At 36.7% G+C, this 16,092-nt stretch overlaps 1 protein-coding gene across 2 annotated transcripts; it reads right to left on the minus strand.

Moving 5' to 3' along the window:
• Positions 1–1,714: 1,714 nt before the first annotated feature.
• On the minus strand, positions 1,715–15,527 carry LOC105056788 (uncharacterized). 2 transcript variants are annotated; one of them, XR_012136335.1, is made up of 3 exons: positions 7,044–7,128; positions 2,747–3,599; positions 1,715–2,629 (listed from the first exon to the last, which is right to left on the minus strand). XR_012136335.1 is itself a non-coding variant. In XM_010939101.4 (2 exons), the coding sequence occupies exons 1-2, from the start codon at positions 15,393–15,395 to the stop codon at positions 3,593–3,595; spliced, it is 1,167 nt and encodes a 388-aa protein (XP_010937403.3). In that variant the 5' UTR covers positions 15,396–15,527; the 3' UTR covers positions 3,162–3,592. The 2 variants fall into 2 exon arrangements, 1 of the variants encoding a protein (XP_010937403.3); XM_010939101.4 differs by lacking the exons at positions 1,715–2,629; positions 7,044–7,128 and adding an exon at positions 14,236–15,527 and having other exon boundaries at positions 3,162–3,599.
• Between the last annotated feature and the right edge of the window lie 565 nt (positions 15,528–16,092).

Here is a 16,092-nt window from a genome sequence, read left to right on the forward strand (position 1 = left end):
AGATTTATTTATTACGTAGTCGATGTTGGACTAAACATATATCTGTATAAATCTTCACATACTTTCCTCATTTAAGTCTTGGCATCATTCGAGGCTAAAAGTCCAGACCATTCAACTCCAATCACAAGTATTATAAATCCAGTCTAAATCATACAATAGTATTCACTAGTCCATGTAGGTCATGAACAAGATCCTCTTTGATACTATTTGTCATGACTTTGAACCTTACTCAAAAAAAAAAAAAAAAAAAAAAAAAAGCTAGAAGATATTATTTGAATTCCTCATTCTTATACAAGTATACAGGATCTATCTATGCATAACCAATGTAAGATTAAACATACATCCATATGAACCTTCACAAACATATCTACTGTGATTGGAAACTTAATGAAAAAATAAATTAGTAAAACCTTTATCCATATTTTTTGAGCAAGGACAACTTGGGTTGCACAATGAAAATTATTGACTCGAACTGATCCATTTCTTTTCAAATTGAGTTAGGTCAATGCCAAGATTACTAGGTCAGTTGGTTTAAGAATAACCAAGACATGGTAAATAACATGTACAAATTAGGTATCTAATTATATCTTGAACATGTGAATTGGGGCTTTTTGAGTGGTCACGCTCCTCTACCTAACAACCTATTGGGCTATATTCCTCAATGGTGCGCTCTCCAAAATTTAGAGGGTGGGTCTCTCATCCTTTTTCTTTCTCCCAAAACAAAAATACATTAAACACGTTATTCTAGAACATTATTTCAAGGAAATTATGTGAAGAAATAATGATTAAATAATATATAGATAATGCCAAAAATGCATTCTGCATAAGTTGGTTAAGAACTACATATAAACTATTGTTAACAACACAAATTGATGATGTATTATAAAAAAGTTATTAACAAAAATAAATCAACTTGAAAAAATTTATGATAATCACGAACCAATGTACTTTTAGAAAATCATGAAGCAAAGTATTAGTTTCAAGTTGTTTTGGGTTATGATCACATCATTTGGCAATCCATAACCCAATCAATACCTGTAAAAGTTCTTTTTCATTTTTAAATTTTTAAATCAAAAGTCTAATTCAAATGATTTCGGTCTATATTGGAACAGATAGATTTCAGATAAATGCGACCCACTTGCAGCCCTACCCAGGCTACCGAAGGTATAGGACAGGGCCTTTTCAAGAATGGGCATACCATGTGCAAATTTCTAACAATCTTCAGTGTTGAACATTTGAGAGAAAAAACACCACTAGAATAAGTCATGTTAACAGAATACATAGTTCGAGTCTCTTAAGATCAGCTATCATATATTGACCATAATAATAGTGTTCTTCAAATTACTGAATATTCTTAAAACATGTATTCACAATTTTTAGTTCTTTTTTATTTTCCTAAAATTAATTTACTTAGCACTTTCAAATTTATAAGTTGTTTTATCAGAATTCCAAGTCTTGCACCTAACCAAATCATTCAATTAGGATTTTTGCTTGTTTAACATTTCCAATTACATTAATGTGTCCCTCCAGAAGAATTTGTCACAAAACATTTAATATTTCTTTCGGAAAAATGTAAAACATCTAATCTTTGCCAAATGAAGAGCAATACTATGGTAACTCAGGAAGCCACTCAATAAATGCACTCAACTGTCTTCTTCCATTCATGTTGACACATTACTTGGTGCAGTTCACAATGCAAATACAAAGGGAGGAATGAGAATATAACGCACCTCGGCTGAGTGATTTTTCTAAGTACTATATTGAGTTACAAAAAGCAGTCTTGCCAAATGAATTGTTGCTATGAACATTGCCATTACCAGACGTGCATGCTGACTAGAAAGCAGGAAAAGATGGATTCAAATGTACATCAATGTTTCAGTTTAAATAAAAAAAGGACTCCTCCCCTAAAAGTTGGCATTGTGGTGGCTCATCTTAATTTGTTGAGGATACATTGCGCACTGATAAAATATACTGTTTTGTAAGGCATGGAATGTTGATGAAGCTTAGAAACGTCTGGAGACTCGATTATTGAGATGGACGACTCTTAGCAGTTGGCATTAATGAACAATACATCATGGTCATATTAGAAGACAATGACAGTTTGCATTGGTCCAACCAGATGACACCAAGAAATGTTGAAACCATACCAACAAATAAAAAAGAGAGAACTGTCACCAAACCTCCACGCCAAATGCAGCATTCTCAGTATGAGAGATGAATACAGGCACCTATCTTGGCCAACTGCGATTCGTTTTAGGTGCATTCCTAAGTCAAAAATCTCATTAAGTAATGGAGTAACAGCATCCAAATGTGGTAATAGTCTACTAACTTGAAAAAAATACGGCTTCAAGCTTCAGCTGAGGGCATCACTCCCAAAAACCCAGGCTTTGAAGCAACTGAAACACAACCATCAACGTGCTGAAGTAATGGCATGGAGAGCAAAAGCACAGTGGTAATCAGTACTTACCTGAGTCTACCAACTTTCTGTCACTGTTGAGATAAACGTGAAAGTATGGTGAAGTGCATGACACTCCTTGCATAGGACCTACCGCTCTTATTTATTATCTTTTTACCTTCCCAACACTTGGCTGGTAGAGCAGATTCGGGCGCATTCACTTGACATGCCAGCCTGAAATGAAAGAGACTTTTTAATTCATTTATGGTTTTATCCATCACTTGAAACTCTGCAACATTTTGACGAACTGGATTGTTAGCACAAGAAGAGAGAATTAATGTGCTGACCCACCGACCAACATGCCACATTGTAAGGTTATCCCATCAGGATTGCTACTGCCATACTTCACCGGTGCTTCGACCCCTACATGAAATACAACGAATATCGAATTCAGAAGCTCTACTGGAATCGAAGATCACCAAATTGAGAACCAAGTTCAGAAACTTTCGAATGGCTTCAATAATCAAATCACGAACTTCTCTGATGCGTGATGGTTATGTTATTCAAGGCTCACCAAGGTACTGCAAGGTTCTTGGAATATGAAAAACCCCCCTTCCTTATGGGCGTTCATCACTTACAAACAACAGAAAAAGACATGTTGATTGTGTTGCTAATCATGTGCAGAGCTTAATTTTGCTTGTCACCACATATACTTCGTACAAAACCATTCATGTATTTTAGATGGAAACCCTCAGAACCATGCATAGAAAGGAACAACAAACTGCATTCCGTTTGTTAATAGAGTTCGTACATGCATCAGTTCATATTGGTGTTTCCACCTGAAACAAAGGTCACTAGAGAATAAGTTTGTGTGCAAATAAAGCAGTAAACGATACAAAGAAAAGACCAAAGCTGCAGTAACCAAGATTCTTTTTCTGCCTTGCAAGGAGACGTGGAGGCATGCATGCATCCCTTGTACATGTAACCCATCCAAAAGGTGGAAAGGAAGGGGGGGAAATCCTTTGAATTAAAAAGGATTGCCAGCATGCCCAACTCTGATGCTTCGGAGAAACCCAATTACATGAAAGCATAGCATCACTATACAAATCAATTTTCTTATGTCTGGGAACACCTGGAAAAGCCGGAGAGCAAGCATTCAGAACCTGACTTCACGTAATATGACCAATGAAGATGACCTCACTCCCTGTATTGTAGGCAGCGAAATATATTCAGTTAGGAAAAATTTATTAATATAAAGCTAAACAAAAAACTAAGTCTTGATGCGGTACAGGAAGTAGAATCTAGATAGATAGGTCACCACAGAAACCACCAGAGATGTCAACAGGGATAGATACCCAAATATTTTACCTGTCCTAGAACCGAATGGAGTGGTTTTTAACCGAAATTAAATAGGGATCGTTCTGGTGATGGATTTAAAATTAAAAAAAAAACATTCTATTTCAGTTTCAGTTACTATTTTGGTGATTTCCCAACCTGAAATCCAACCCAAAATCAAACATACCTAATATTTAATATCCTTTATATTTAGCGTAAATCCAAATTATTAACTTCATAAGAACGACCACCAGATAATCCTAACCCCCTATCCCACTCAATCTAGACCGTTCATAGGCACATTGCCACAAACCCTAGCACAAAGAGAGGCAGTTTTCGGTTTTTTTATTTCAATTTCGATTTCACAGTTTTTTCGGTGGCAGTTATGATTTTTTATTTCAAAAACTGCTCATTTTTTATTTGGGGGGCGGTAGAGGATTTCAATTTCGGTTTTTTACTAGCCGCACTAAATCCACCCCATCGACATCCCTAGAAACCACAAACAAGCACAAGGCTGTTCATTTTGCATTTATAAAGTTTCTATCATCAATAAATTAATTTCTTATACTATAAAAAATAAGATCCAACTCTCTCTCTTTGTATAGTTAGAGGAGAGAGAGAGATGCTATTGTGTGCTTGGGTGGATGGGGAAATCGGTCCTCTCATCTTCAAAACCATTGATAAGCCATTCAAATTCAAAATCCAAACTATGGAACATGATCTACATTATAAAAAAGGCCTAGAAACTAAAAGTCATGTGCTTTGGTTGTTTCTTACCTAATCATCCAAGTACGTGTCAAAATGGATGGTTTCAATAGAATGATTCTATGTTTACTAGGACCTAATCATCAAAATCTGGTGAATTTAAATCTATCTATATTTTAAGATACATAGATCATGATCCATAAAGTGGATTTTTATTTATATGCCCTGTCATATATTTTGCTGCACTAGTGCAATTGAGATTGTTCATTTTAGTACCGAATTGATGCATAGGTTAGAGAGAACCAAAATATACGAATTTTGGTTTCTAAGCTTTTTTACAGTATACATCATGTTCGATAATTCAAATCTTGAATTTGGATGGCCTATTGTTTATTTTTAAGGTGGGCAGATGGATTTCCCGATCCACCCAAGCACAGAATAGCATCTCACTATCTCTCTCTCTACACACACATACATACACACATGTTATATATATTGTCATAAAACTGCATAAAGATGAAAAAATTCGCCAAATATTAACACAGCTATAAGATTAATATTTGTGATCATCCATTATAGAAAAAATTGCATAAAAGGAAATTATTCTTTTATCTTGCCTTAACTGGGATGGGATAAAAATATTTCAAACATGAGAACATGTTGGCATAACCATTGGAGAATTGGCATCTCGTGACAAACAACCATCAAAAAGCATGCAATTTGTATTTGGCACACTATCTCAACGTAGCATTGAACCAACTTACAGAGAAATTGTTGGTCATTAATTTAGATGTTTCTTCATCTTGCCTGTGATGTCTCTAGACAAGAACAAAAACTCTTCATTTGATATAATCCCAAGTACACAACACGTATGTCTAGGAATGTCGATACACACAAGACCAATAACTAAACCACATAAAGGAAACCACCTGATGCTCGAGATTTGGTTTTAGTAGCTAAGATCTACCAGAAAATCGATGATGGGTTATATTTGCTTTATCTAGAACAGATAGTAAAGTAATACAATATTCCTCGTTTTCATAATTGATGCAATGGATTTCTCTTCTGTCCAGCAAGTTACTAGCTCTTTCAAAAATGACACTTCTTTACAAATTAATAACAACTATCACACAGATCTGACCGTCTGTGTAATAGGAGAAGGCTGGCATTTGTCATGGTTTGGTTAGTGGCCATCCTAGATAGATGATATTCTATCCTAGGTGGAAAAGAAAATGATCAAGGGTCTGTTTGGATAATCTAGTAGGATTGGACTGAATTTGCTATAGAATTCATGGATTGGCAGTCCATTTGAGCATGGCTCCTAACAACCCAACACCCTCCTAACCCAAATCCCGTGGGAAAAGAGCTCCATGGATCCTTTTTTCCCTTGCACAACAGCAGGCCAACGGGCTTGATTCTTGCAGGAATATCCAAACATGCCCTCAGTTGTGTCAAGAATGGTGGACCAAATTTGGAGGGGAACCTTCAGAGATGATAAAAATGGAACAGCATATCGTATCATTGCAAGCAAGAACTTTTATGCATTGCATCATGTGTAGGACTACACGACGCTCAAGGAGATCACTAAATAGGTACCAACCTACCCATTGTGGATTTTAGGTGAAGCAGATGGTGAAATTTTATATCAAATTTAAGTACTTCATTACAGTGATCCTTAGCGCCAAAAAAAAATATATGGAGCCAGCATCTAGGGGTATGTGTTGGTATTGAGACTTGCAAATACTGCAGCTAGGAAATAAAATAACAACAAAACTTTAGATGGAGACTCCATAAGCATCAGATTTTGTGTATGCTGTAGTTACAGGTAGGCACTACAGATGATCGTCAAAATTTTGCAACGGTAAAAGGTATTAACAGCAAAATTATGTGGCAAATTTCTATCTTAAGGTTCATAATCTTAGGGTGACATGCATCTTTTCTTTTGATAATGAATGACACCTTGCTATCAGTCTTCAGGGACTTTTGGACTAGTTTAATCAAGGATAAGGAATGTATAAAGCATATCAAGGGCATAAAGATTAAGTGGTGAAGGTGGCATTTTGTGCTGAGATTTTACATGTTCCAAACATGACAAAAGAAGTGTTTTATCATGCTTGATGGTTTTGGAGGTCATTTTGATTAACAGACCACCAAGGTCAAAGCATACATATGGGTAGCATCCATATGAGTAATGGCACAAAATTCTAGTGTGATTTGATTTGTGATGAAAAGGTAGAGAAGTTAACAGATCAAGTTAGTTCAACCAAGAAAAAGGGATAGAGCATATGGCTTCATTATGATTAAAGCTATAGTTGAACTCAAATGAATCCAGCGGACAACATCTGCAGAAACTGGGAAATGCGATCGAACACGTTTGACAGCCCACGGGTTTGGTTTCAGCAAGGGGCCAACTAGAGACAAAGTTCTACCCAATAGTAACACACTAAAACAGCTTTTTTATTTACTAAATAAAAATATATTGCTGAAACAATTAAATAACTACTATATCAGCCCCATTCTGGTTTACCTCAAGCAACTCCAATTTCACCAAATAAATATGATATCAAATTAAGGTTTGCCATATCATGTGGTACCGTACTAGACATACCCCACCATACCTGTGCCGAACTGATATGCAATATCGTATCATATAGTCACTCGGTATGCCTCACCATCTCATACCGTACTGCATATTGATATTGCAATAGAATAGTATCGGTACGGGGTTCGGTATCAAGATGGCGAACCTTGCATCACATGATAAATTTTAGCTGAAGCATACGAAACAAATCTCTGATTATGAATTTTATAGATCATTACTTGACTAGTTTGCTAGTTGTCATCCATAAAAGTTATGACACTCCTAGTTGCTGTTAGATGTATGCCCTAGAAGTCAATTAGACTGACACATATAAACATTTTAGGAGCATAACTTTGTAATTGAATTATTAAAATCAATAAAATTGGATTATTTCTTCCATTCATGTTGTATAATATGTCCATGAATCGTTTAAGAAGTTAATAAGATGATGACACATATTCTCAAGTGTTAAAAATTTGAGGTATATATCATTAATGATTAATTCCCGAATACTCCCGATCAATGGATAATCACGGAGACGATAATTGATCCGATCGATATACAAGTCGTTTTTTTTTTGGATAGACGAGTCTCAAATCTACAGTGTTAGGATACTGAAGCGAGAGTGCAGATGTTTGTTAGAGAACAAAAGTATTAAATGTGACCATTACGAGAAGTCACTTAAATGGCTACCTACTCGTCAGTGACTTACTTGATGCTACAATAATGTGACTAGCTCTTAGACCTGAAGTGCCTCAGTTGTTCATAGTGAGGCTGCTATGGTTTGACTGTACATACACTTGATCTCTAGCTATATGGATCCTTGCGATGCATGTTGGCTATAATAAATTCATTGTAGGAATAGGATATGCACCAAAATAAAATCTATCATCCTTGATAGACAAGAAAGATGGTCCTACATAATTTATGAGATTGAGTTTAGAAGACCTTGGCCAGGGCAGTGTGAATAGTGGAAAAGAATTTTCACGTACTTCACATCAGCAACTCAAGTCAAGTAAATCTTATATATGACAAATATTGTAGTTTGACGAGTAATCTATAACCTCCATCTTATCAAAACCCAAGATAGAAAGACTGTATCACATGATATTGTACCTAGAGGTTCATTTCATTTCATTCTGCTGGTCTGCCACCAGATGCTACTAAGTATCACTGATGGATTGTGGGGCCCAAAAAAAAATTAGATAGATGATCAAATGATTGTTGATTGGAAAAGATTGAAAGTGTTCCAATCCATTGAAAGAAGTTTCAATGATATTGTGATGGAGATTACAATATAACTCACTACTAAACCAAATAGAACCTATAGAGTCACACACATAAGGAGTTTGAGACTGATTATATAGTTGGAATCCAAATTATCAATAAGATTAATAATTGGACTAACTTGTAATTGTTATAAGTAGCAAAGACTTCATTGCTAAAGGTTAGTAAGTTCGAGAAGGACTAATGTATAAATGTTGCATGTTTTAATTTGATTGGATCAAATTAATTATGGCTGAATTCAAGTTGAATCAACCAGGGATTTGGTTCAATTGAATTTGGGTCAAAGGCTTGGATCAATTTGGGCTTAGGGCACATGCACCCAAATGAGTTTGGATGCATCAAATGAATGACATCTGTGCCTAGCCAAAATAACCTATTTTTGACTTGGTCTTTGACCAATTAACTGAGTCTGCACCCTAGGTTTTCTTGCATAAAATCCTAGGCACCAACAAAGGGGCAAATGGAGAAAGCATGGGGCGGCACCATTAGGATTTTTGAAACCCTAGCCACCCAAGCCAAAGAACGAATTTTTGACTCAATTATATGGGACGACTGCACTAGGATTCTCTCTCTAAGAATCCTAGCCGTCAGGGACTCTTTCAAAAAGATTATTTTTCATGAATGCTTGGGGCACCATCCTAGAGTTTTGAACCTATAAATAAGTGGCCAAGCCCTAAATGTTCAAGAGAATCTCACGCCTCAGAGAAGCCTCCCCTACCCTTAGGCTGCCGCCCCCTCCCTCTCTTCCCTCTCCTCCATGCCTCAGAGCCTCTCTCTCTTATTCTTTGTCTTGCTGAAATCAGATTTCAGCAAGAACGATCTTGAAGAAGGCTCTCATCCTGTTGCTGTTCTTAAGGCATTGAGAATGTCCTCCATCAAGCAAAGGTTCCGCAAAGGAGCTAGCACCCCGAAGAACCAATTGATTGCAAATCAGCCCTCCAACTCTAATGTGGATACACGTGGAGGTCAGATACTTATGTGGCTACAAGAAACTAATCCACAATCATCAGTTGCGGAGTTCATCGACCCGTGCAAAGGTATAAAAAAAAAATATATTTTTCTTTTAATACTTATTAAATCTTTTTCTCCTATGTATATTGGGATCTTGATAATAGTTTTTCTTTTTCACATAAAGAGTTGTGTAATTTATTTTATTTCCGTCGTGCTGATGAAATAGATTAGATCTTTTTCATTCTTCCAACTTTGATTAGTTAATGTGATTAATTAATACATGTGAAATCTATTTTAATAATATAATTAATTAAAATACGTGCGAGAAACCTAAGAGATCCTTCAGTTGCTTGAGTTGTTTCATCTTTTTCCCCAATTAAGTTATTATTTCAATACATATCCAGCTGCATTTTCATGCCAAATATTGATTATCGACTGGGAATATACATAAAAGTCATAAAGTATAATGAATAGATATATGTTGAGAATATTTCTTACACATACTCCACATTCATACATCATATCTTTATAAAACGTCTTAGTGGCTTTTAAAACTATATGATGCAACCCAGAAGCAATGAAGCAGCACAAACATTTTAGGTGTAAATATGAACACCAACTGTTTTCTAAAAGTTAAACTCTGGTGTTTGTTTAGAAATGTTTCTTATATCTACAGTGCAAGTTTCATTTTTGTGATACAAGATCAAGATTTAATCAACATCAAGGTTTCACAAGATCTGCTTGAATGTTTTCAACCAACAGAAGTATACTGGTTTGTTGAGCCTGGATGAGATAAAGTGGACTCATGGAGCCGAAAAATATAACCATTTATTGAGTGAAGTGTGGAATCCTTTTGACCAGAAGTCTATCATGATCAGAGTTTTAAAGGTCATAGCAACAAAGATAATCAAAAAGCAAACCATAATGAGGTGGTTTGTTGTGTGCGAAATAATTGATTAGAGAAGGATAATGTACATTGAGATGTGTTCACTAAGTTCACAGGCCAGTCTTCTGAGCATGTGTGCTTGGCTCAAGACTCAGTCTCCTAATCGAGCTTTTCACATAGGTGCAGGATTAGGTAAACTTGAAGCCAGGCTACACATAAACCTATGGGTAAACATGGTTAGATAGGATTTTCCATTGGCCAGCATTCCATTATACAATCCATCATAGCAAAACTCCTTTTAATGAAAGCATTCCCCAAGAAATAACCGACCTGCCCTCTTATGCCCACATCTGTAAACTTTAAATATTATTTACGAAACTGCCATCCCATTTCTTTCCTTTGGATAATCAATGTATAGATCAAAGTACTACTCGGTATTAGACCCTATATCGGTGCCACCCTATCACTATATCAGCCCCCCATACTGCATACAAATATTGAACCAATATGATGATCCAAGTAGATCATCAAACTCGATGTGCATCATTTTGACCACTACGGATATCCAGGAGGATCATCAGACTCAATGTAAATTATTTTCACCACTACGAGGAATAGATGTGGATCACATCGGCCACTACGAGTAGAGTTAGATAAGATTCAGGAACAAGATCCATCATGTCAAAAAGCCAAATCGTGTACTAAACTTCAAGAGACAATAACTTGATCATACAATGCTCGATTGAGATAAACTTTTTTTGAAATTGGATATCTTTTCGAGATCTACAACTTTGGACAAGCCTCTAAAGGGGCTAAATTGGATCAAAATTCTATCGTTTGGACTTCGAAATAGGCTAATCAAATCGAAACTTTCCTTTTTGGAAAAGATTTAGATCGGAAGTTATCTTACAATCCTTAAAGAATTAGATGGAACAATAGAAAAAAAATTGATGTAAAAGTCGAAATCTATCCTCTATAAAATTTTAGTATTTTTTCATGATTTTTTATATTTTTTATATTTTTTTTAGAGATCTAGTCTTATTTAAGCTATGAAGAGGAGTCCAACCCAAATTGTTCAGAATGGATGTCTTTCTAGAAGATAAGAAAAGAAATCTAGCTTGAATTATGCAAGGATGGATCTTCTTATTATAAATAGAAGCTACATACCTTAATTTATAGTATAGAGAATTAATCAATGAAAGAAAGGAGGATTTAAGCTCTACTTTCACAATTCTTCTATCATCTTTTTTTCCTTTGAGAGATCTAAGTTGAGCTGATTAAAAAAAATCTTTCTTCTCCCCAATTGGATCAAGCTGATATCAGAGCTTTGGTCCTCTACATTTATAGAAGGTCCAAACATGCGAGAACACAAGAAGTCGGGAGAAAGACTATTCGTGTGAAGTACATCGACAGATAAAAGGCAAGTATGGCTGCTAGTTCTACCTCGATAGATGATAAGATGAAGAAACATCTTATCTAACTAGAGAAGATTGCCCAACTCACAAAGGTTGTGTCTCGAATCACAGCGCCTTCGACACAAGTACCAGTAACTTCTGTAGCGAAGTTGTCTCCTATATCTAGAGATCAAGATCTATCATCTAGCAAAGAAGACCAAAGCTTGAAACCATATTCGAGCAAAACCAAGCGGTTCAGCCACGAGACAAGAAAGCAAATATTTTCCATCTTTGATTCTGATTTAATAGGAGCTAAATCCTCTAAAGAAGAGAGCTTGGATTCAGATGAATCATCAAACTCAATGTAGATCACTTTGATCACTACGGATATCCAGAAAGATCATCAGACTCGATGTGGATTATTTTCATCAATACGATGACTCAATGTAGATCACATCAGCCACTACTACTAGAGCTAGATAGAATTCAAGAGCAAGATCCCCCACATCAAAAACCAAATCGCGTGTCCAACTTCAAGTGATAACTTGATCATACGATGCTCAATTAATATGATCTTTTTTTTAAAAATTAGATATCCTTTTGAGATCTGCAACTTTAGGTTAGTTTCTAAATGAACTAAATCAAATCAAAATTTCATTATTTAGGCCTCGAAATGGGCTGGTCAAATGGAAACTTTCCTTTTCAAAAAAGACTTTAATCGAAAGTTATCTTACGATTCTTGAAGAATTAAATAGAATGATAAAAGAAAAAATTGATGTAAAAATTGAGATCTATCTTCTGTGAAATTTTAATATTTTTTATTTTTTTATATTTATCATATTTTTTTAGAGATCTAATCCTATTAAGTTGGGAAAAGGAGTCCAACCCAAATCGTTTCAGGGTGAACGTCCTTCTAGTAGATAAAAAGAGAAATCTAACCTGAACTATGCAAGGACAGATCTCGTTATTATAAATAGGAGCTGTGTACCTAAGTTAATAGTATAGAGAATTAATCAATGAAAGAAAGGGGGACCTAAGCTCTACTTTCATAATTCTTCCATCGACCTTTTTCTTTTAAGAGATCTGAATTAAGCGGGTTGAAGAAAATCTTTCTCCTCCCTGACAAGATCATATGGTATGGTATGCCATGTACCGTCCAATTTGGTACGATATAGTTATCTTGTTAGAATAGAAAAATTACTTATAAAAAAATTAAATGTTCATAAGGAAACATGAGTGGAAGGCAAGGAAAGGCAAGCCATTTCTCAAGAGAAAACAAGTTAATCAAAAGAAAAAAATACATCAACCAGGGCTTGCCCCAGTGTTTATTATCCTCTACTTAGCAAACAATGGATCTTGGTTTGAGTCTTGGGTGTTGCATCACAAGTATCAGGACCTAGGTCATTATAGTGCAAGTGGGTCTAGTTCCCTTCTTTCCAAACAAAATCAGAGGAAACAATAAAAGTAAAAGCATTCTTAAATAACTCCAAACATTCAATAACAAGAAATAAGAGATATTTTGAGATAATCAGAAGAAATTGAGACTTCAAGAGCAAGACATTGGATCTAGTGAATAAGTATACGAGGTTAATGTCAAACTAAGGCTACTCGAGAATAGGAAGGCATTTCTTCTTCCATATTCAAGAGGAAATAAGATGGAAATAACATATGCAACAAAAACAAACAAGCTAATTGGCCAACAATTGGAGTGGTGGACTTCCACCTCAAAACAAGTTGGACCAAATCAAAAAAAAAGGAAAAAAAAATACTTCAGCCAAGGTGTCCCACAGACAAGCAGCAAAGATGGGAATAGCAGGGAATCACTAAGGAGGAGATTGCTATGATTCAAGAGGCTTTCTTCCATATTAATCTACTTTATAAAGATGCTGTAGGTGGCATGCCCTTCATGGAAGTTTTTGCTAGTGGAAAGTATTTGGCTAGATAGCTCAAAGTGGAGAGGTATCAAATAATGTAACAGCCAAATGGAGGTTGGAATGGGAATTCAAGAATATAGCAAAAGAATGATAATTTCCATTTCTTTATTTTCCTCTTCCAATGTTCATTAAAGGACATCGTCGATCTAGATGGGGTTTCTTGGATTTTGTTTTGGTTAAACCCTTGCCTTGGTTCAAATCCTCTACAAACTTAAATGTCATCAGCATTATAAAAGCATAGCTTCTATTGACTAATTGCCTTCAAGCATCAAAAGTACTTTCATGGCCATTCATTCTTAAGCATCATCTCAATTCTTCTTCAAACAAAGCATCATAGCCACTTTTTCTTAAAATCACCCTCATGCTTTGTTCCATGTTTCTAAGCAACCAGAACAAAGCAACAATCTTTTTTATGATAATTAAGTTATCATGGCAGACTATTTCTATGATCAACCTTAAGTTGACTAAGGATTTCCTAAAAAAACAAAAAGGTATCCAGCATTTAGTACATCATCCATTATTTATATGGTCCCACATTCATTTGACACATGTAAGGAGCACTTCTTGTCTCCTACATGTCCTTCCACTCGCAGTATCTATTTTAATTTATTACAAAACACAACAAAGATTGTCCAGCCCGCATCCTATTTTAGTTAGTATTTTTTGCAAGCTCAAGTCCACATTATATCACAACCGCAAAGAAAAGCCTGACCTTATCAATGAAGCTTACATTTAATCAAATGCCAGCGGGAAGATGGAGCTCTTACCATTTGATAAGTGATCCAAAGAGAAAATGCTGCATGATCGGTACCTTCTCAAGCACCTCAGCTTTATACATCTTCAGCATCCCGCTGTTCACCTTGCTCCACGTTGGGACCGCACTAATGTCATCGAGCATTGGGGAGTGTTCCGCGAACACCCCCTTCTTCACCTTCTTCACAAAGGCAACACAGGCCAAATACATATACTCATGGGAGAAGTTATCGAGAATATCCTGGTTGTGAATCGACTTGGGCTTCATATACTTGTGATCAATGAGCTGAGCTGAGCCAAAGATGAAGGGGAGGAAGTGGTAATCATCGAGGCCCCAGACGCCGTGAGACCCGGCGGGCTCGAGGCAGTAGGTGGTCTGAAGCTTGCGCATGAGTTCAAGATAGGCGACGAAGACCCTGGTGACGACGGCAGGGTGGTCCTCCTCCCAAATGAGGCCGAGGCGCGCGAGGCAGTAGAGGAAGGCGGCGAAGTTGGTCTCGTGGCCGGTGCCGTAGTCGATGCGGGAGGCGTTGCCGAACGAGTCAAGGAGGTAGGGAAGGAGCTCGTCTGTGGCGGGGCGGAGCTTGTCGGAGGGGAGGAGGGCGAGGAGGAGGGCGGGGGCCTCGGCGGACAGGCGGGCATGCCAGGATCGGTAGGCAGGGTTGCCGTAGCGGGCGGGGTGGGGGAGTGGGGGGATCTCGTCGATCCAGGAGGTTAGGGTTTGGAGGAGGGAGAGGAGGGAGGTGAGGGTTTGGGAGAGTGGGGGGACGGGGTCGGAGAGCTTGCGACCACGAACGGAGTGGGAGAGGGCAGCGACGAAGCCGAGGAAATGGCGGCCGGAATCGGAGGAGTGGAAGCGGCGAATGTCGTCAGGAGAGGAGATGCGCTTGGAGGGGGTTTCGAAGTGGTAAGGGGGAGAGGCGAGGGGGACGGGGAGGGGCTGGGGGACGGGGGCGAGGATGATGGCGTTGGTCTGGGAGGGGGCGTTGATCGCCGGCGCGCGGATCGGGCGATAGGCCGGCGGTGGGGAGGCGTCGGTCCATGGTGGCGGGGAGGCCACGGAGGCGATGGGTCCGCCGCAGGCACAGCAGACCGACTGTCGCAGCGGCGATCCGGCGTCGGCGGCCATGGTGGAGGAGGACGGAGGGGAGGAGGAGGGCTCACCGTCGGCCATTTATTTTATTTTTAATTATATTTTCTGGGAAGCGAAGGAGAGTTCGGAGGAAGAGAATCGAGCAGAAAGAATGAGCAAGGGAGAGACGGGAGGGAACGGCAACGATCTCCAGAGAAACCGACTTACTCCAGCCCGAAAGCGTTTTGCCTTAAAAAAAAAATAATAATAATAATAAAGTAATAGAAACGGTCAATTCGCTTACTATCACCAATAATAAATCTATAATTCCTTTAGCATACGAAAATATTTCAGAATTCGTTTGACTCGTGGAAAAAAAAAAATTTTATCAGAAAATATTTTTTTTAAAAATAATATTTTGATATATTTAATTTATTATTAAAAATAATTTATTATAAAATAATTTATATTTATATAAATATTTATTTTTTAAAAAAATTATGTAAAATACTTATTATATTCTTAGTAGATATAAAATCATATATTTTTACTCATAAAATTTATATAAATATTAATATTATATTTATATTAATATAAATATAACATTAATATATTATAATATAATATTAAAATATAATAATTTATTATATTAATATAATTATAATATATTAATATTATATTAATATAATATAAATATTTTAATATAATAAATTTATTAATATAGATATAAATATAATATTATACTAATATATATTATATTAATATTAATAAAAATATTATATTAATATAAATATTAAGA

This window comes from Elaeis guineensis, chromosome 13, assembly GCF_000442705.2.
Source record: "Elaeis guineensis isolate ETL-2024a chromosome 13, EG11, whole genome shotgun sequence".
In the NCBI taxonomy this organism is placed as follows: domain Eukaryota; kingdom Viridiplantae; phylum Streptophyta; class Magnoliopsida; order Arecales; family Arecaceae; genus Elaeis; species Elaeis guineensis.